The 22,856-nt window shown below is 36.4% G+C and overlaps 1 protein-coding gene and 1 non-coding gene across 2 annotated transcripts in view; both read left to right on the forward strand.

Moving 5' to 3' along the window:
* UNC13C (unc-13 homolog C) overlaps window positions 1–22,856 on the forward strand; it is a 559,224-nt gene that overhangs the window by 238,164 nt on the left and 298,204 nt on the right. Inside the window, exons 10-12 of the mRNA XM_059371954.1 lie at window positions 12,232–12,401; window positions 15,734–15,849; window positions 17,686–17,849. Coding sequence (XP_059227937.1) covers window positions 12,232–12,401; window positions 15,734–15,849; window positions 17,686–17,849 — 450 coding nt within the window. The remainder of the gene's footprint in view (window positions 1–12,231; window positions 12,402–15,733; window positions 15,850–17,685; window positions 17,850–22,856) is intronic.
* LOC132000444 (U6 spliceosomal RNA) lies at window positions 3,371–3,476 on the forward strand. Its single transcript, XR_009399314.1, has one exon. It is a non-coding gene; the product is annotated as a U6 spliceosomal RNA (small nuclear RNA).

Here is a 22,856-nt window from a genome sequence, read left to right on the forward strand (position 1 = left end):
TTATAAGGTATTACTTTGCCCTTTGGTTCTGTGATCTGTTACACTACAAGGGCTTCTTTCAGCCAGGGCATGAATGACTCTCCGCCTCCTGCCCTTCTTCTAAAGTGCTACTAATAACGAGTGAACCTGGTGGTAGGTATTAAGGAGCACACATATTGCATGGAGCACTGGGTGTGGTGCATAAACAATGAATCTTGGAACACTGAAAAAAATAAAACTAAAAAAAAAAAAAAAGGAGGGGCACCTGGGTGGCTCAGTGGGTTAAGCCGCTGCCTTCGGCTCAGGTCATGATCTCAGGGTCCTGGGATCGAGTCCCGCATCGGCCTCTCTGCTCAGCAGGGCGCCTGCTTCTCTCTCTCTGACTGCCTCTCCATCTACTTGTGATCTCTCTCTGTCAAATAAATAAATAAAATCTTAAAAAAAAAAAAAGGAAAGAAAGAAATTAGAATAAGAAAAAAAAGGGCTGCTAATAATATAATTGATTTCTTGTTCTTTTTTGTATCATCTTCTTTGTGATCGGCTTACAGGATGCATCTACAATGCCCAATTACTAAAAAAGAAAAACCTCAGGAAAACTTAAAAGTGAAATATTGGGGACTGTTTTTTGATCCTGATACCCATAACTAAATTGTCCTTGATAATGCAGGTGGGAATAGTTGCTGTGCACTGTCCCTGGGTTTTGAACTTAGAGTCTGTTCATCTACTGTAATAGAATTCAAAGGTAATAGGGTTGGGATCTTAATTCAGGAATAAATGAGACATCAATATGGCAATGGAAGTGGGTTATGTAATTCATAATAAATCACTAAAAGGAAATGTGAACACTGAGTGTCTCACAGTATTTCCATTTGGTGGGTCAGAGATTAAAGAATTAAGCTGTAACTAGAGAATTTAATTACTGTTTAAAAGCTGCTGCTGCTTTGCCTCAGGATGGCTCTTACTGGTTTCTGGTTGCTGATTTTCTCCATATTTTTCCTTGAAGCCCGAGTTGAAGTGGAATTATTTATAATTACTAGATATTTTAAAATACACTTTTGTTGATTGTACCAGATAAATATGAAGAATAAATTACAAATGTTTACTAATTCTGCCACCTACATTTCGATACATACCCTTACAGCTTGTTTCAATGGAAACACACACACACACACACACACACACATTTATTCATATGTAATCTCCCTTATTAATGTTTCTGTTAACCAAACCTGGTATAATACCATTTAAAATATAGAATTCTCATTTGCTGCACTTAAAATGTGTGGCTGTAATTTTATATAATTTTAATATACGTGATTTTTAATGTGACATCACTTCCCATTGGCTTTTTTCCTGACAGAGTTGCCAGGCAGAGAATATTTTACTCACTTCGTTAGATCTAGCGCCACTCCAGGTGCAGTTTTCATTCTTCAGACCACTGTTTGTTAATGCCCTGCATTAGTGAGGACTTCTCATCACAGTGTGATTGCTTGGTCAAGGGCTTCCTTCTTCCCATCAAATTCAGGCTTTATGGTCTCTATGAAATTCATGGACATCTCTCAATGTAAAGCAACTTTTCTCAGAATGGGTTAAATTCTGATAACTTGGGGAAGGGCTGGGTTTTATTTTTGTTTTGTTGTGTTGGTTTTGGCTTTAATCATTGGAGATAGGTATTGTTGAGCCTTCTCCAGGAAACTCTAAATCTAAAAATACTTGCATTGAGACAATTTGCAAAGTTGAAATAAATAATTACAAAGAAATTAGTCATTTGGATGGCTGCCAATAAAGAAAATTTGGCCAAATCGTGATGGCTCGATAGAGATACAGTACCTGCAAATTAAAACCAAAACACAGACACACACAAAAATCCTGAGTCTAGAGGGGGAAATGTGTTCCTTTAATTTGGGAAGAAATAAAATATCTTATTCCTGTGGAAACAAAACCAGTCTTCAATAATTATAAAAATGTAAAAGTAGACATATGAATCATTCCTTAAGAAGGGAATTATTTTTAGTTAAAGGAAAACTACAAAGCAAATGGCTCTAACAATATTTATTTTATTTATCAAGTGTTTATGTAGTAAAATATTTATTCTCTACTGATTTAGAAAAAAAAAAAAAAGCCAAATTCACAAACTGGTAAACTAAACCAGAAATCTTCGCTAGCTAATAAACCTGGTTGGATATGGTCTAGTAGAGGAGGATTTAATGGGACTATGTTTTTTGCTTTTCTATTAAATGTGACAGATTATTTTTTTCTTACATGAAAGGATATTTCTCTTGCTGCCAGATTCTGTTTCCTATGTGAGCCTATCTTTTCCCACCTGAAATGAAACACTTGGTATTTTCATAAAAGTCAGAGTTTATGAATCACATATTAAATAGTTGAGAAGTATATTTGCTTGTATAAGATCAAGAAAAATGAACTTTGTAGTTTATTATTTTCCTACTTGATTTTATTAGAATTTCATTCCCTGTCACATTATGCCACAGTTCTAGATTAATAAAAAGCTGTTTCATTCAATAAGAATTACAGATATAGGCATTTGAGGTCTAGCAGAGTAACTAAATTATTCCACCAAATTATTCCATTTTCCTATTTTAACATCTATAATGAAAGCGGTTCTATATGCACATATTCAGTAAAAGAAGAAAACCTAAGAGAGAAGACCAGAAGACTTTAGCATATATCTGATTGTCAGAACTATGTTAAGTGGTCATCTCTGGTTAAAAGGAAGGGTGAGATACTGCATAAAAGTGGAAAAGGAAAAGGAGAGGTTGAAAGGTTGTTGAGTAAATATATTTATAATGTCAGCTGCCTCCCACCTCACTGATTACTCAATGTTTATATACAATCATTCTATCTCTAATATAAATAAAAAGAATTCATCCTCTCTCTTGCAAGGTAGACAGTCCCAAAATTTTATCCAGTTACTGCATTTAACCTGAAGTCTGTGATCTTTGGGTAGTCTCTGCCTCAGCTCCATGTTTGGTTCCTTGTGACCCTGGGACTTATGTCATTTTCCTCCAAAATGCCCAGTGTGTTATTGTAATGAGAGAAGAAGATAGGGTAACGGCAATTTTAAAGTCTCATTCAGTAATTAGGAAAGTGGGAAAGACATGACCACTTTTGGTACATTAGCAAAGACAGACTCCTTCTAGACAGGTACACTGAGGACTTTCTGACCCTGGTAGCAGGAGTAGTTACTTGGCTAACCAATCTGGCAGGCCCTTGTGCTTTCCAGATGAATTTCTTTTATCCATTTTTCCTCCAGGTCCTTGGTTCTCCATCTGGGGAGACCTTCCTTGCCCAATTTGTCAGTGCCTACGCTATAAGCAGGTACTCTGGAAAGCAAAAGCAGATGTAAGAGGGCTATAAAAATAATCAAAAGGGACTCACTTTGCAGGACCTCTATTCATTTCAGAAAAATGCAGAGGAGATTAGCATGGCCCCAGTATGAGGGTAACAAACAAATTAGTGAAGCATTCCTTATTTGATGAGAAGGAGGAGGATAAGCAGCAGCATAAGACTAAGGCATTTGCAGGGGACCTGCACTAACTAACTAACCACACTAACCTGTGTCGTTAGTTAAGCACCTGACTTGATTTTGGCTCATGATCTCAGTGTTGTCGGATCAAGGCCCACATGGGTTTCACACATTGGACCTGGAACCTGCTTGGGATTCTCTCTCTCCCTTTCTCTCTCAATAAAAAAAAAAGAAAGAAAGAAAGAAAGAAAAAAGCATTTATTTTAAGTATTTTAAGTACAACTGTAGCCAGCCTGAGGCATATTGGACAATACTGTTCCCTGGAAAATTTACCAAGATTCCAGGAGATGGGTTTTAAGACAATTTTACGAATAACCACATAAACCTTTAACTCTTTAGCCACCAAACTTTAACTCTTCACTGGCGGCTCCTCTGCTCTTCTTTCTTTCTTTTGACCTGATGGTTGCTGTCTCAACTTCTGCAAAATAGTAAGCATGCCAAGGTGAGAATGAATGCAACACCACCGATTTTATCTTTGGCGCAGAATTCCCTTCATTGTCACTCAGATTTCCTGAAGGAAACCATTTGAAAAGCCCAGTGGCTACAATTTTCTTTTTGAAGTGGCACTTAGAAACCCTTGCTTGTTACATGTAAATTACACTTTTCTTTTTTTTTTTTTTTTAATATACAGAAGCAGCTGGTTCTTCTTGAACTTGTAGGGTTCCAAATTATTATATTCTCAGTCAATTTATATTGCAGGACACAAGCAGGGTGAGCCTCTTTGGGCATAGCTGTGCTCCCTTGCATCTCTGCTTACAGACTGTCTGGATTTAGTCTGAGTACATCTCCCCTGTAGTGCATTTTTGAAAGTAGCCAAACTTAATAAACATGTGGCAACATTCTAAATTTTATTCAAACCATTCACATCATAGAAAAGCTTTGCTTGGCATGTGCTCAGAGTTGCAAGGTATAACAAGCAACAGTTTGACCAGCTGTTCTGCTATTGTACTTGGCAATGAATTGGCTTTGCAGACAAAGGTTGTGAAATCTTCACTGGCTGCTCCCATCTTGTCTTCCAGTCAGTTCCAAGTATAACAATATCCTGTTATTAAAGCCCCCTTCATTGTTTCAAAGTTGCTACATTCATCAGTATTCTTAGTTGCAAATGAACTAGGGTTTGTTCTAATTAGTCTCAGACAGAAAAAGATTATTTACTGTTAGGTTGCTCAAGACTTTTTGGAGAGGTCAGAGTACCTGCCTTTGAAGCTGCTGTAGAGAAACAATATCCAATTATATCACAGGGTTGTTGTTTCTCCTCCTCCTCCTCTTCCTCCTCCTCCTCCTTCTTCTTCTTCTTCTTCAGATTTTGTTTATTTATTTATTAGGCAGAGAGCACAAGCAGGAAGAGCAGCAGGCAGAGTGAGAGGGACAGGCAGGCTTCCTCCTAAGCAGGGAATCCGATGCGGAACTCGATCCCAGGACCCTGGGATCATGACCTGAGCTGAAGGCAGGCCCTTAACTGACTGAGACCCCCCAGACCCCCATCATAGGGTTTCTTTGGAGAAAACCACATTTCCTTCATTAATATTTTTGATCCTCAAGACTAAATACCAGAAACTTTCATCAAAATACTAAAGGCTCCACCACCACTATGGTCAAATGAGCAAATTCTCAGAATAAAACCACTGCTTCACTTGGTTTAATTTTGGGTTCAGATCTTGCTTGAATGTAGGTCAGATATCTGGGCCGTCACTACAAAGGAATCTAGGAATGAGAGTTATCTAGCTTCAGTCTTGGGAAGTTGAGGAATATAAGGAGGCCTATAGCCAAAATGGAAGGGGAGTGTTCAGAGAGGCTGAGCGTCTGTATGTGATGATTCTCTACTGCACTACCATGAACTAAATTTCCTGTGCATTTCTGTTTTTGTTTTTTTAAGATTTTATGTATTTATTTGACAGAGATCACAAGTAGGCAGAGAGGCAGGTGGGGGAGCGGGGAGCAGGTTTCCTGCTGAGCAGAGAGCCTGATGCGGGGCTCTATCCCAGGACCCTGAGATCATGACCGGAGCTGAAGGTAGAGGCTTAATCCAATGAGTTACCCAGGCGCCCTAAATCTCCTGTTTTATATGCATTGCAAAATCCTCATGTCATTTTCAGTATTCACAAGAGCAGTCCCACAATTGTCCTTACAGAGATGAAAAAATGTAAGTTTCTGACAGCTTAAACTTGAAACATAATAGCAAACATTGTTTATTTTTAAGTATTATTTACAAAAAGCTCTTTGGGAAAGATAAAGTAGGAACTGGCATGTCCTTATGAGAAAAAAAAAACAAACAAAAAAACAAAACCCAGAACCCATGTTAGTAATAGAAGATGTTAATAATAGAGAAATCTAGCTGGGGGACATATGGGGACTCTCTGTATTCTCTTTATAGCTTTTCTCTAAATATGTAATTATTCTAAATTTAAAATTTTAATTAAGAAATGAAAAAGAATCAATGAGAAATAGATATTCAAATTCCTTTCAGCAAAATCACAAGAACTAGGGCATGTCATTGATTATGTTTGTTCTGAATCCATTAATATCACATGCAGTTTATTTTGACATTAAAGAAGGAAGACTATGGTCGGTTGAATTATCTAACCAAAGACTCGACCGTGTCTGCACATTAATAGGTGCCCCCAAAGTAACTATTATGTGAGTGGATGAGCAGAAGGGTTTATGGGTGAGGGAATGGTGAACTCTTGATGGTACAATAACAAAAAGTACAAACCAAATTAATGAAGAAAATAATGGAAATGTGAACAGGTATTTGGAAGGTGTGCTTCCATCTGGTACAGAGAAATTATTTCTAATAGGAATTTGAAAAGAGATATTGCAGTATTACCTCTCTATTTGATATATGCACATACAGAAACACACAATGTGTATATATGCATATACAGTTATGAATTATGTACAAGAAAAAGTTAGAATACATGTATGTATATCTTATATATAGTAATAATGTTTTATATGGATTATTATTTACTGTTTGTGGGTGTATATGCACATGTGTGTGTGTGTGTGTGTGTGTCTTTGTGTAAAGCTAGAAATCTTTACCTTAAATTCATGACAAAAACTTGGGCCTCAAATACTTATTCTTAAAAATGAAACAGGATATTTTGAATTTGGTAAATAATAGATGCTAGAAATATTTACCAATCTTTGTTATCTAGAGTTTGCTATTTATTGCACCTGTTATTGGCAGGTAAAATTTTTTTACATGTCTGTCTCCCAGGATGTACATGAACTCTGATGATTTATTTTATCAAAAGGTGACAAAAAGGATTTATTTCTGCTTTTGTAATATTTTGCATTTTGAGTTTATGGCAATGATAACTATTTTGATTGATATTCTAGGTTTTCTTTCACTTTTCTAAGAATGGCACAAATGAGCTGAGAGCTGGGTTTTTGTTTCTATGTTGATTTTTAAATTTTTGATAGCAAAGAAATTAAAATCAGAGCTATTTTTAATATAAATTTTGGGTTAATGCCAAAAATTTCTCTATCTCAATATTCTCACCACTATAACTTCAGGTATGTTATCTTTGGAATTCTGAATTAAATAGGAGACAGCTGTGCTGTCATCTATTCTAACCATGGTCCTTGGCAGGAAGTGGTTTCTTCTGCTGTAATGGATACAGTATCATTGACTAGTCATTTTTCCTTCCCTACTATTTCCACCACATTTTAATAGTAAACTAGCTATCAAGATTGGAGAATTTCTCTAATATACATGGTATTTCTAGAATGACATTATTTTTCCTTCAAATATAATAAAGGGAATTTTTGAGGTAAAACTTTGCAGATTTCTTAATGAACACTGTGAATGTGAAATGCATGACAGAAACTATGTTAAGAATAGAGATGTTAGGGGCGCCTGGGTGGCTCAGTGGGTTAAGCCGCTGCCTTCGGCTCAGGTCATGATCTCAGGGTCCTGGGATCGAGTCCCGCATCGGCCTCTCTGCTCAGCAGGGCGCCTGCTTCTCTCTCTCTGACTGCCTCTCCATCTACTTGTGATCTCTCTCTGTCAAATAAATAAATAAAATATTAAAAAAAAAAGAATAGAGATATTAATAAACCTAGATCCTACCTTCAAAAATAACTTATGAAATGAGGACATTATATTAATGACTACTATAGATCAAATACTTAAGTGTCTGTCACTGTACTAGCTGCTGTAAGATATTATTTCAGTTAATTTCTATAAATATCTTTTAAGACTGGTATCATTAACCCCATTTTATAAACAGATTCATAGAGATGAAGTCAGGTAGAAGTAGTTAGTAGTTCTCAAACCCTATTAGACCTAATGACCCCTTTTATATAAAGTAATTCATGATGACTTTTTTATGCTGTAACAAAATAAAATGAAAACAAAACAAAAGAAAAAAATGTTTAATATAATCTATTCTAATATGTATTTTAGCATATAAGAGTAAAATACAACTACCCTGGAATACATAATTTAGTAGTTATGTGCTTTCATATGTTGGCATATTTGTGACTATCTCAAGTACAGACTGATACAAATACTTTGATCCAGATACTTCGAGCGATTTGGACATTGGTAATATAATTCCTCAAAGTGGGAAATGGCTCTTGGTATAGTTCTGAGCAGCAACAACAAAATTTTCCTTTGATTAGTGCTTTAGACTCTAGCTGTTTTCTAAGAAATTTCTATGTCTTAAAATAAGCAAAAGAGTCAGTGTTTATATGTAAAAAAAAGTAAGTCCCAAACTGAGGTGATTTTCAATTCATTTAGCATCTTTATTAATGTCTTTGCATCATTTCAAATCATGCAAGCTGTCTAGTAGATGGTAAGGTATCCAAATCCTGGGCCTTCCCCAACCTAAGGCCACTAGTGCGCCTAAATGTTTATAGCAAAAAAACCCCAAAAACAAAAAACAAAAACCCAGCAATTGCCAAAATGTTCTATGTAGAAAGCTCTAGAAATAGTGGGGCTTATTTTTCACATCACCATGTCATACGGCAAGTTTTATTCTTAAATGTGCTGTATGATCTTGCCTATAGGTTAATGGGAGAGAGAGAACTCTGTCAATAGTTCTTAAGTACTTTTTAAAAAGATTTATTTATTTATTTGACAGAGAGCACAAGTAGGCAGAGAGGCAGGCAGAGAGAGAGGAGGAAGCAGGCTCCCTGCTGAGCAGAGAGCCCAATGTGGGGCTCTATCCCAGGACCCTGGGATCATGACCCGAGCTGAAGGCAGAGGCTTTAACCCACTGAGCCACCCAGGCACCCCAGTTCTTAAGTATTTTTTATGCCATGAATCCATTTGGCAATCTGGTGAGAATGATGGATGCTTTTCAAAATCATGTATTTGTAAATTCCTAACATAAATTACATAGAATTGGGGAGAAAATAAGTTACTTTGAAGAATACTTTCGGTACAGTAAATGATAGTTACAAATAATATTACAAATTTCTTAACAATGATAATGTTACATGTAAATATCTTGGTTTTATTGGTGACAAAATTTTTCAGGTGCTCATAGTATAGCTGTGGTTTATTGTTTATGTTCATAATTGAAGGAAAATAAAGGTGAAATTACTTTATTATTTTTTCTTCTTTCAAGTTGTATAAATTCCAGTTAGTTAATATATCATGTAATATTAGTTTCAGCGGTCGAGGTTGTGATTCATCACTTATACAATGTTCAATGCTCCTGGCAAGTGCCCTCCTAAATACGCTCCCCCATCGCCCATTTAGCCCATTCCGGACTCTTCTCCCCTCCCCTCCAGCAAACCTTAGTTGTTCTCTATAGTTAAGAGTTTATTTTCTGATTTGCCTCTTTCCCCCCTATATTTATCTATTTTGTTCCTTAAATTCCACATATGAGTGAAATCATGTAGTATTTGTCTTTCTCTGTCTGACTTATTTTGCTTAGCATGATAACTCCAGCTCAATCCCCATTGTTGAAAATTTCAGTCTTTTTAAATGGCTGAGAAATATTCCATTATATATATGTGTCACATCATCTTTATCCATTCATCAGCCGATGGACATGTGGGCTCTTTCCATAATTTGGCTATTGTTGATAATGCTGCTGTAAGCATTGGAGTGCTGTGCTCCTTTGAATCAGCATTTTTGTATCCTTTGGGTAAATACCTAGTAGTGTAGCTGCTGGATCATCTGGTAGTCCACTCTTTTTTGTTTTTGTTTTAATTTTTTAATTCAAATTCAATTTAATTTACATATAGTGTATTATTAGTTTCAGGGACAGAATTTAGTGAGTCATCAGTACATATAACACTCAGTGCTCATTATATCAAGTGCCCTCCTTAATGCCCATCATCTGATTACACCATCCCCCTACCTACCTCCCCTCTAGCAACCCTCAGTTTGTTCTCTATAGTTAAAAGTGTCTTATGGTTTGCCTCCCTCCCTATTTTTTTAATCTTACTTCATTATTCATTCCCTTCCCCTATGTTCTTCTGTTTTGCTTCTTAAATTTCACGTACGAGTGAAATCACATGATATTTGTCTTTCTCTGACTTATGTTGTTTATCATAATACCCTCTAGTTCCAGCCACATCATTGCAAATGGTAAGATTTCATTCTTATTGATGGCTAAGTAATATTCCATTATCATATCTTCTTTATCCATTATCTGATGATGAATATCTAGGCTTTTTCCATCTTTTGGTTATTGTAGACCTTGCTGCTATAAACACTGGGGGGCGTGTGCCCCTTTGAATCACTGTTTGTATCCTTTAGCTAAATACCTAGTAGTGTAATCATTGGGTCATAGGCTATTTCTGTTTTCCAGAGTGGGTGCAATTTAATTTCCCACCAACACTGTAAAAGGGTTCCCATTTCTCTACATCCTCATCAACATCTATTGTTTCCTGATTTGTTAATTTGAGCCTTTTGACTGGTGAGAGGTGGTATCTCATTGTGGTTTTGATTCATATTTCCCTGATGTAAGTGACACTGAGGATTTTTTCATGTGTCTTTTGGCCATTTGGATATTGTCTTTGGAGAAATTTCTATTCATGTTTTCTGCCCATCTCTTAACTGTATTTATTTTGGGGAGTGGTGTTGAGTTTGAGAAGTTCTTTATAAATTTTGGATACTAGCCCTTTATCTGATATTTCATTTGTGAATATCTTCTCCCATTCTGTGTAGGTTGCCTTTTACTTTTGTTGATTTTTCCTTTACTGTGCAACAAGCTTTTTAGCCTAATGAAGTCCCAGTAGTTCATTTTTGCTTTTGTTTCCCTTGCCTCTGGAGACACTGTCTAACAAGAAGTTGCTATGGCTGAGGTCAAAGTAGTTGCTATCTCTGTTCTTCTCTAATTGGATGGATGGATTCCTGTCTCACATTCAGGTCTTTCATCCATTTCAAATTTATTTTTCTGTATGGTGTAAGAGAGTGGTCCAATTTAGTTCCATTCTTCTGCAAGTGCAGTTGCTGGATCGAAGATAGTTCTACTTTTAACTTCCTGAGGAACCTTCGTACTCTTTTCCAGAGTGACTGCACCAGCTTGCATTCCCACCAACAGTGTAAGAGGATTCCCCTTTTACCACATCCTCACCAACATCTGTTGTTTCCTGGGTTGTTAATTTTAGCCATTCTGACTGGTGTGAGGTGACAACTATATGATCATAGTTTTTATTTGTATTTCCTTGATGATGAGTGATGTTGAACATCTTTTCATGTGTCTGTTAGCCTTTTATAGGTCTTCTTTGGAAAAATGTCCATTCGTGTCTTCTGCCTATTGTTTAGCTAGATTATTTGGGTTTTCTTGGGGGTATTCAGTTTTATAAGTTCTTTATATGGTTTCGATGTTCCTTATCATTATCTGATGATGAACATCTAGGCTGACCCTATTTCATCCACTTTCTCCACTGACCCCATGTTGGAGATCCTTATGCTAGAATAAATGCATGTGCAGAGCAAATTGGAACTCATCATTGATCATCCTAACTACTACAAAAAAAGAACTAGCTACTATCCTAACTAGCTACAAAAAAAAGAAAGAAAGAAAGAAAGAAAGAAAAGGCGATGACCCAATGCTTAAAGAATGATTGGTTGGCAGGTAGAGAAGCATAGGAAGAGTGTATACAGTGTATAGGGTCAGGAAACACCATAATATGTGTGGGCAATAATAACATCATACATGTGGGTTCAACAAGAGTAGGTGGAAGAAACCTTGAAATGAAAAATGGATTCAAGTGTGCAGTTTATTCTTAAAAACAGAAGGGTTTTTCTCTAACTCTAATTGATTTAACAGTCTTATACTTACTGGGATTTATAGTTTACTAAGTATAAGCACATAACTGTATTGTCATTTATAATCTGTTACATCCATAGAAATAACATTAACTTTACATGGATGGTACAGGGTTTTCTGAGAATGGCTGTGTTTTTCTAGAAAACCATTGCAAATAAGAAATATATCAAAGAGAAAATACACTAAATATTTTTGACCCATATTTGATTGCATTTGGTTCAGTTAAAGGAGATATGTTTGAATAGGGTATTACCCCTTAGGAACATTGCTTAACTAATGCAACATTTTTTGATGTCCCTGACACCTGTAACATCCTCTAGATGGAAATGGGTCAGTGGGAAATCTCATTTCTTAGATAATCTACTACACCTTTCTGGATTAGACAGATTTAAAAGGAGTTGCTAACATCAAATGCCACTTAGAGCAGTTACCAATGGTTGTTAACGTATCCACATTTATTTTCAGTGAGTGCCATAACTCCACAGATCGAATCAAAGTCAGAGTGTGGGATGAAGATGATGACATTAAATCCAGAGTCAAGCAACATTTCAAAAAGGAGTCAGATGATTTTTTGGGACAAACAATTGTAGAAGTGAGGACCCTGAGTGGAGAGATGGATGTCTGGTACAACTTAGGTGACTATTTTTAAATTTACTTAAAAAACAGTTAAATAAAATTTGAGTCTCTGTGGCCTATGTTATATTCCCATATAAGTCAAAATAAGCAGCGTCTTTCTACAACATTCTGCTGAAATATTTATTCAAATTCAGTATTATTGTAAGATGTTGGTAAATTTGAGATGAAATGAGAGAGCCTTTCAAAAAATCAACTGGTTGTCTTTTAGTAGAAAAATATCCCATTCCTAATTTTAAATTCATAAATATAGCTTCAAAAACTTTGCTAAATGGATAGGAAACAACATATGACTTTATGCTGTTTGACTTATTTCCTTTTGGTCCCTTAATGACATTTTAGCAATAAAGGAAAAGTGTATTTTGGATATCTTTGAATGATCATATAAAAGTAGGGTTTAGTTAGCCAACCCATATAAATGTGGACTTACGTTTACCCTGTTGATAAAAATATTGAGAATATATTTAGTTGGCATGACTTTTTAAATGAAATTTTATTACAGAACCGAGAATTAAATAAAGCTTTATTTTGACTTTTACAGTAATTGAATAATAACCTAGAATCTTCAGTGCTGATTTAATAATAGTAAAAAATATATGGATCAGCTCAGTTTCTATAAAGGACATGATCCAAAATATCTTTTCTTTTTTTAATGTATTTGCTTATAGTTGATACAAAATGTTCCATTAGCTTCAGGTGTACAACACAGTGATTCAACTCTATATGTTACGCTATGCTCACACAAGGGTAGTACTGGCCATCACCATTCAACACTGTTACAGTATTATTGATTGTATTCCCTGTGCTGTAACTTTTATTCCCATGATTTACTCATTCCATGACTGGAAGCCTGTTTCTCCCACGCCCCTTCACCTATTTTGCCCGTTCTCCCAACCCCAGTTCACTTATATGTAGAATCTAAAAGACAAAACAAATGAATAACCAAAAACCAGAATCAGATCTATCAATATGGAGAACAAACTGATGATTGCCAGATCCACAATTTTTTAGTCATATCATTTGAAATGTTTTAGTTAAATTTTTAAGGGCTGGTTAAATCAAGGAAGTGTTTATACAGTCCCAGGATTACAAAGAGTTTCCATTTAGGATATCAATATATTGTAGTAAATTTAAGAGTACTTTTGGCTTTTTGAAAAACACACATACTTCAAATAATGTAATATTTGACAAGGCATAGCGGTAAAGTCATAGAATTGATGAAACTCTAACACAATAATTTTAAAGAAGGAAAGATATATATCTTATCTGGATACAAATGATTCAAGTTAGAATAAAAACCCAATATGAAAATATATTTTAAAGAAATCTTAAAGAAAATTGGTGCTTTGACATTACTGTTAAAATTTTTAGTTCGGTTATAGTGATCATCCTCCTGTATCTAGTTTCTATGTAAGACAACTTTCTATATGAAAACGGAGATGTTAGGTAAGAGTAAACTTCAGGCCATTAACTCGGTGTAACCAGTACTCACAAATTGTGTTACAAAGTGGTTTACCCATATACAGACTGTTTTTTCTTTTTCTTTTTCTTTTTTTAATATTTTTTATTTATTTATTTGAGAGACAGTGAGAGAGAGCATGAGAGGCGAGAAGGTCAGAGAGAGAAGCAGACTCCCCATGGAGCTGGGAGCCCGATGCAGGACTCGATCCCGGGACCCTGGGACTATGACCTGAGCCAAAGGTGGTTGCTTAACCAACTGAGCCACCCAGGTGCCCACACAGACTGTTTTTTCTGTAGTAAGTTAGCATGTCCTTGAATTGAGGCAGTTAGAATCCCAAACAGAAATTCCTTAAATCATTCTTTTGACAAAAGAACAATTCTTTTGATGTTCTTTGCCTCCTGTCCCATGTTTTTTGATGTGGATAAATTCATTTGCCAAGGAGCTTGAATGAGATCTTAGTAAAATCAGTAAATTAGTAAAAATTGGCTATTCAGCTCTTACGCTGAAATGGTCCTTCCATGAACAGGGAGGAAAATAGGATGCGGCAGGATAGGGAAATCTTGGCCTGCTCACCATCAGTTTTTGTGTTTGTGCCCTCTTTTGCTGATTTTGGGAGTTTTAGAGGGGGAGAGAAGGAGGCTGTGAAGGACAGGTTTTAGATTTGTATATAATCCCTCGGTAGGTTCAATCCCCAAAAGTATCATATGTCTACTCTTTGTATCATGTTCATCACATAGAATTCATTCCGCCCTGCAGAGGAGGACTTGGCCAAAGCCCTGGGCATCTAAGCAGAACCTGTGTCCCATAGGTCTCTGGGGCTGATGGTAGTTAAACTCAAAGAACCAGTAATGTTCCCTGAGACTTTGGACAAAGGTCTGTGACAAAAAGATTCTAGCACTGGCATTTCTTTCGGCTCTAGCAGAAAATTTTAATATTTGTTGAGAATCAACTATTTCCCTGACATTAGGAGAAACTCTCATGATCCTGGCCCTCCTCAGGGAAGAATATTCATAACACAATGATTATCAAATATTAGCAATGAAGAGTCAGCAGACATTCCACAAGACAAAGGCAGACTTCATGATTTAACCATATCTTTTATGACTCTAAATACAGTTATGCTTAGAAAGAAGGTCAGTGAGTCTTTGCCACTTTCTCTGTCACTCTGCCTCCTTGTGTTTTATTTGTAAAATGGGTCAGCTTGCCTCTTTTATTTCATCTGTGAAGTACATATCAAAATGTTGGTCCCCTATGTACGAACTCTAGGAATTCTGTGATTATGCTCTTCTTTTTTTCTCTTAAAGCTACAGATCAGGTCATATTGAACCCCCATACACATTATTTGACTGAATTGACTAAATATTGATTGCATCCAAATAAACAGTTTATCCAACACATTAATAAGCAAAGGCCATAGACTGTAGGTCTTTATGAATCACTAATAAAGAAAACTGTGAACAGATTTTTTTGTTAGAGCTTTGACTTACCTTTTCAGGCATAGAAAGAGAAGCAAACGCTTTTACGTGAAATAGTATTCTGATTAATTATATTTTTAAGTTATCTTGCTTTTAATTGTCCAAACAATTAATTTCATTGTAGAAACTAATCAAATACACAGAAATTTGTATCAGAATGTCAGGATCTTCTGATTAAGCTTTTTGTTTGAATTATCTGTAATGTGGTTTGACAGTTAGTCACACAATAGGCACATTACTTTAAATTATGTTTACCAGAATCATAATGGCTAATTAATAATCAAACCTAATCTAGAAAATTCCCTCTTAGCCATGTAAGCCTTTTAAAAGCTTTTGAAAAATTCTATGAGAAATACAGTATTTTTAAAAATGACCAGTTACTGTTTTCTTTAATCAGAGAAACGGACAGATAAGTCAGCTGTGTCTGGGGCCATTCGATTGAAAATCAATGTGGAAATAAAAGGAGAGGAGAAGGTTGCCCCATATCATATACAATATACGTGTTTACATGAGGTAAGTGAATTGAATTGCATTAATGATAAAACCTAGAAAATAGGTCTTTATGGATTATACAACAAGATATTTGTCTCTAAAGTATAATTGAATTAGGTTTGTGCAGTTGTTCCTAGAGTCCTTACCCTGTACTATGTACTATAGCATGTAATGTGCTAGGGAATCACATAGCCTATGTCTTGCTCTCTGAAGAGTGTGCACATGTCCTCCACTGAGAGTCATAACAAACGCATGAGGCAGGTATTAACAAACAAGACAGTAAGATGATGTTGACCAAGGAGGAAGAAAAATATCAAACACATTTGTTAAAATAAGTCATGACAAATATTTTGGAAGCTTTAAACATGTGATACTTTAGTAAAGCAGGAGAAGTTCCAAATATAATTATTTTTGAAAACTCTGAGTTAGTGTTCAGATTTTACTAAAGGTTTAGTTGGGAGTATTAGAAATAGAAAAATGTTGATATTGCTCAGTGGTTTTTGGTAGCCAGTGTAATACGCAGTGATTTTCTTTTTCTAGAATGACAAAGAACTTCATACATGTTGAACCAACCTCCATCTTAATTACTGATTCCACAAACATGTTGGGAATGAGAAGGACCAAAATGTCCTTACCATCCAAGGATAGCAGAGAATATACCCATCCTAAAAGTAGGGCTAGGTTGTCTTAGACGTTAGACTACCGAATTTGAATCCAAAGGGCAGATTTCCCTCAGTGTAGATATACAAACACATAATCTGTGCTTCTACTGAATGCTTTGCATCTGAGAGCTTAGAGTTGTGCCCAGTGCCTTTCTCTGATACAAATGACTCTTGATTCATGTATCAGAAAATAAGAGGTGAAGCTGAAGAATGAACCTTTCCCCATGTTCAGAGAGGTGGAGGAAAAAAATACCTTCCTAAGGTAGAAAAAGGTAACAGAGAATCCTTGCCTTTTGCTTACAATTTTCTTAAATATATCTATGAAAACGTATATGTAGAATTATTTGCACTTCCATTTTACTAAAGAAGGAGTGGGAAACAGTATTTAAATCAATTACACCTTACACATAATGAGATGTAGGACCCAAGCTTAATTTCCAGACCCCAATCTGGACAGTATTATTATTCCTTTAAGAAAGGTGGTGTAGTTTTTCAAATCAATAAAGAGAAATTCCTGAGCTGACAGGATGGAGAGCCAACTCTGGCCTTATAGTTTGGACAGAGAACATTTGGGTCAGAGGAACAGCATTATTCTTTGCTTTTCAGAGTCCTTTTCTGCTAATCCAGGAACCAAAAAGAATTAAATCCAAGAAAGGAAGGATCTTTTAGTGACCCAGGTGCATCCATGTAGCAGTTGCCAAACTTATCAGAAACATAAAGAAATTGTACATCGTGATTTTTCTTTCATTACAAATTTCTAAAACATTCATTTTTAACCTCAGCTCGTAGCTCTGACTCTTATCATTTCACAAAGCTCTTTACATACTAAAAGTCTGTATTAACATAGCCCCAATTACAGTATTCTTCAGGGCCCTATAATTTACTCAGAGCCCATGAGCACAAAATATGTTCTAGCATGTAGAAATGTTTCCATGCAAAAATGTTTACTTCCTTTACAATGAATCGGTAGGGATGAAACATTGAAATGGTTGATTCTTTGTAGACCTAGGCAGAAATAAAACCAATTTGTGTAAGTAGGAGGTGAGTTAGCATAAAAATCCAATGTATTCCCATTGCTTCTATATGCTAATGAAACATTAGATGCCTTCAAAATGCAAATATAAATTACTGAGAGTTACATAGTTGTGGCCTATTCTGAGCAATTACTCAACGACTGAAAACCACTTGCTTTTAGAATCTGTTCCATTACTTGACTGAAGTGAAGTCTAATGGTGGAGTGAAAATCCCAGAGGTCAAAGGGGAGGAAGCCTGGAAGGTTTTCTTTGATGACGCTTCCCAAGAAATAGTCGATGAATTTGCCATGCGTTATGGGATTGAGTCCATTTATCAAGCTATGACGTAAGTACTCTAGAACACAGGCAATGTTCAAAAGTCTCTGCTGAAATCTAAAGAAAAAGAAAGAAAAGCATTTATCGCCTTCTAATTCAAACGAAATTTGATTGCAAGGTCATTTGCACCTTTTGCACATTTGAATGTGCACTTTGGATGCCAGATCATCCCTCTCCCAGCTATAAAGCGTTAAGGATCTGCTAATTCACTACCACCATCTTCCCAAACCTTATTTTGTTCTCAGAGGGTTCTCCATGGAGACACGGAGCCTTTACAATGCCTGGGAACTTGTACCTTCTCCACCCTACCCCAAACCTACTGAATCAGAAACTCACAAAGTGGGGCCCAGCGATCTGTGTTTTATTTCATTTTTTAAAAGATTTTATTTATTTGACAGAGATCACAAGTAGGAAGAAACGCAGGTGAGGGGGGTGAAGCAGGCTCCCTGCTGAGCAGAGAGCCCAATGCAGGGCTCAATCCCAGGACCCTGAGATCATGACCTGAGCTGCAGGCAGAGGCTTAACCCACTGAGCCACCCAGGTGCCTGATCTGTGTTTTCATAAGCCCTCTGGATGCTTCTCATAAACACCAAAATTTGAGAACCAATGCCTTATTTGTTATCTGAGGATACTAAAGCCTGATGATTGAAGTGCATTGTCAAACTTTACAGAGTCTGTTAATGTCAGAGAGATACACATCTGGAGCCATAACAGTGTCTTGACCCAAACAATAAGCTGCATATTCTTCCTTCCTGTATTTATACCAGTGTCCCTAATTCAGCAAAACCAAAATTTACTGAAAATGCACATACTGCAGTAAATGTGGTTCCATGAGAGTGACCCATATAGACCTTTACTGAGGAGTTTCCATAAGGGTTTAGAACTGGGTTATCCCTTGCCTACAGTTTACCTTTTGAAACCTGGTCTAAAAGTATAAATGCATCTTGTTCAGATATATATGATATATAATGCTTAAACTCTTTATGTGCATATATTAGAGAACTGTACTTTCATTTTAAGGATGAAAATTTTCATGTCAACCAAATAGATGCCAGCATGATAATGGGTCCTTTTGAACCATCTGAGTGATTGATGTGGATTGGACAAAGATCAATGCGCTACTTCAAAGGTTTACTGTTCTTAGCATTTAATTACCAGACATAATTCCAGAAGAGCATATGTAAGACTACACTTAAAATTTTCTTGACCAATTGTATGGTTTTTTTAGTTGACGGAATGTTCTAAGTCTAAATAGTAAGACTTACAGATTATGGAGATGAAAAGGCACTTAGGGGCCATAGAGTTGAACATCTCTCCGGATGAGAAGCCCTGTTGCTGCGTCCATTACTGATGGCCTTCATCCCTCTGCCTGTTCACACACGGCAACAGCGCGTTCCTTTTAAGGCAACCTATTTTGTGACTGGGCAGCCATAATGGAGTCCCTTGAGCTTGTCATCCACTCTGTCCCACGTCGTTGGTTATAACTCAGGATACCTCCTATCAAATTAAGCACAAATAAAAATGCAACTATGATTAAGAGTCTAAAATACTGTTCTGTTGAAAAGGAGCTATGTTAAAAAAGACAACAGTAAAACAACAGCAATAGAAGGAAAAGTTATCAGTAAAAGAAATGATCAAGGTAAATTCATTCCAAAATATCTCTGTGAGCTGATATCCTGTTACTTCTTTGCTATATTTCCGATGTTTTAAGAAGCATAATCACGTTAACGTAGAAAAAGGTTAAAAGCTGAAAAGAGGAAGATCATCCTTTATTCATTTTATCACTTGTATTTTTTTTCCTTATCTTTAACCTCAGTAAAGAGTAATAAGAAAATACTTGTGGCTACTTTTGTACTGAGTGACCTGCATGTGAACCCATAATGATGAAGGGCTGTTGTCACAACTGCATCACCTCTGTTGTCACAACTGCATCACTGCACTCCAAGTGCAAAGGCAGCCATAGATATTAAATAAACAAAATTGGCATGGCCATGTACTGTTTTTAAAACTTTATTTTAAAAACAAAAACTATGGGCTGGGTTTGGCTGTGGCCTAAAGATTGCCAACTGCTGGTCTAAGAGTGAAAGCAGGGTAGATAGGCATAAGGGGAAAAAATGTCTTCTTTTTTTGGTAATAATTTGAGCAATACTCTTTGATGATAATAAAATACAGTAGTTAACCCTTGAACACCAAGGGTTTGGACTGTTGTGGGTCTACTTACAGATTGTAGATTTTTTACAGTAGTGCAAATGTATTTTTCTCTTCCTTATGATTTTCTTAATGCTTTCTCTTCTCTATCTTATTCTAAGAATACATACCCACAAAATACATGTTTATGACTATTTATGTGACTGGTAAATAATATATATGTCACAATCAATATATTGTTAAGATTTGGGGAGCCCAAAGTTATATGTGGATTTTTGACTGTGTAGGGGTCAGTGACTTTAACCCCTGTATTATTCAAGGATCAACTCTATCTACTTCTGGTTATGCATTTGATTTGACATTGATATTTCCATGTATTTATCTTTTACTCCTTTGACTGGGAGATAGAGACAGAGCAGAGCATGGAGAGAGACAGAAGGAGGAGAAGCAGATTTCCTGCTGAGCAGGGAACCCAGTGTGGGGCTCCATCTCAGCACCTGGAGATCATGACCTGAGGCAAAGGCAGATGCTTAACCATCTGAGACACCTAGGTGCCCCTCATAATGATATTTTTATTTATTATATGTAACTTTAAGCTTTGAGCACGGACCAAGATGGCCTTAACATTTCCCTTAACTTGATAAAACTTTAGACAGATTTGTAACTGGCCCCTAGGCTCCTGTCCTCCCTCTCACACTAGGCCCTTACAAAATCCAGAAGGCTTAAACCCAGAGGTCCCTGACTTCCCCCCCCTTTTTTTTTTTAACACCATTTACTTTAGAAAACTTATAATGGTAAATTCTTTGAATTGTAATTTTTTGAAAGCCTCCTGCCAGTTTTAACCAAGGAGTAGCTTTCTCAAGGACCCGGCAGGTATCCCTCTCAAATGCAGTCATCAAGCGGTATAGAAACGTGTCTCCCAGTCTCTGTTGGAGGGTAGGAGCCTAATTTGGATGGGTGCCTTGATCCAAGTTGTAAATACTGTCTTGGATCATGAGTATAAGAGAAAGTTTATCTTTTTGGGGGGGATAATGCCAACTAGCAAACACAGGTGACTGTGATTCCCCCAACTCCAGGTCGTAAAACCTTCCATCCATTCCCCTTCCAATTCAAAAATGTCCCCATCGGTTATTTCAGCGGAGCTGAGTTCGGACTGAGTTCTGATTTATCTTCCCTACTGCACACCCTTGAATAAAATTTTCCTGGCCTATTTCATTATGTCCGTGCAATTTTGCTTTGGCAGTACAAATTTTATATTCTCACCAGAATAAAAAATATTCCTGTTGTTTGACAGTCTAACTCCTAAAAAGTTTGGCTACCAGTATGAATATGATCTCTTCATTGACTCTTCATGGATGATCATTAGTTGTTGAAATAGTTTTTATAGAAAAATACACCTGTAACCATTTTATATCAATATGTTAATATTATAATTACTTGTGTAATCTAGTTTGAGAGATGGCAGAATGGTGTCACGGGCATGTGAGCTTTGTTCAAAGATTTACAAACTCATATCTTGAATCCATCGGCCATAAGTTTTATTACTGCCTTCTAAAAAATTCTGGGTGCATGATAGAAACTCAGTACATATTTTTAATTGAATGCATCAGAAGCAGAAACTGTTTATTCTCAACTTCCCATGGCATATTTCATCATGACAGAAGTTCACAGTTGCCAGGGCTCCTGGGTAGCTCCGTCAGTTAAGTGTCCTACTCTTGGTTTTGGCTCAGGTCAGGGTCTCTGGGTCTTGAGATCCAGCTCAGCATAGGACTCCACGCTCTGTGGGAAGTCTGTTTGGGATTCTCTCTCTCCCTCTCCCCCAACTCATATATATTCTCTCTCAGTCTCTCTCTTTCAGATAAATAAATCTTTAAAAAAAAAAGGTCTCACTTCTCAAAAGCATGCAAAATGAAACTTGAAAGATTGAGCTGGTATTGGTATCTGTTTTACCTTATAAGTGTTTTAGAGCATATCATATTGATTGATAATTTATGATAATTTGGAGAAATATCAGAGTACTGACATTCTTCTGTTAGCCGTTGAAATGTAACTTTCAGGGATTTTTCCCCCCTCCCCATAACACATATCCTCCCCAATATCCATCACTCAGTTATCCCATCTCTCCACCCCTCTCCCCTCCAGCAACCCTCAGTTTGTTTCCTGAGATTAAGAGTCTCTTATGGTTTGTCTCCTTCTCTGGTTTCCTCTTGTTTCATTTTTCCCTCCCTTCCCCTATGATCCTCTGTCTTGTTTCCCAGATTCCTCATATCAGTGAGATCATCTAGGGATATATATATATTTTTTACCATATTTTTCAAGTGATACTCCTTGGAGTATCACTCCAGCTAAATTATAAATTGATCCCTAACCAATTGTTGGCCAATGAATAACACATTTTTTAAAAAGGAATTTATAAGTAACCAACTATATCTTCAAATTTAAATTGGTTGCCTGTTGGATCAGTAGTATTTTCCTGTTGTCATGAAACTTGGCTTTCGGGGATCCAGAAAACCAATCAACTAACAACAACAAAACCTCGAACGAAGTATGTCAAACTTACCTCAGAAGTATTTCCCTTAATTTTAAAAACACAAAGTTGGGGAACTCAGCTTCAAGGAAGAAACAGACGTCCTGTCTACATAGGAAGGGCATTTACAAAATTAGGAAAGGACAAAACGGCTTAATTTTTGTGGGCTTTCCTAGATATGATTTGATTAGAAAAAAAAGTCAAAACTCAGTTTCTTTTGATATTTAAAGCCTACTTATGCTTAGCCAAATCCCCAAGTAACCTCATACTCTTCCTGTTTTTAGTAGAGATTGCCTGGTTCCTTTTTTTTTTTTTTTTTTTTTTTTTTTTTTTTTTTTTTTT

Source organism: Mustela nigripes, chromosome 13, assembly GCF_022355385.1.
Source record: "Mustela nigripes isolate SB6536 chromosome 13, MUSNIG.SB6536, whole genome shotgun sequence".
NCBI classification, from domain to species: Eukaryota; Metazoa; Chordata; class Mammalia; order Carnivora; family Mustelidae; genus Mustela; species Mustela nigripes.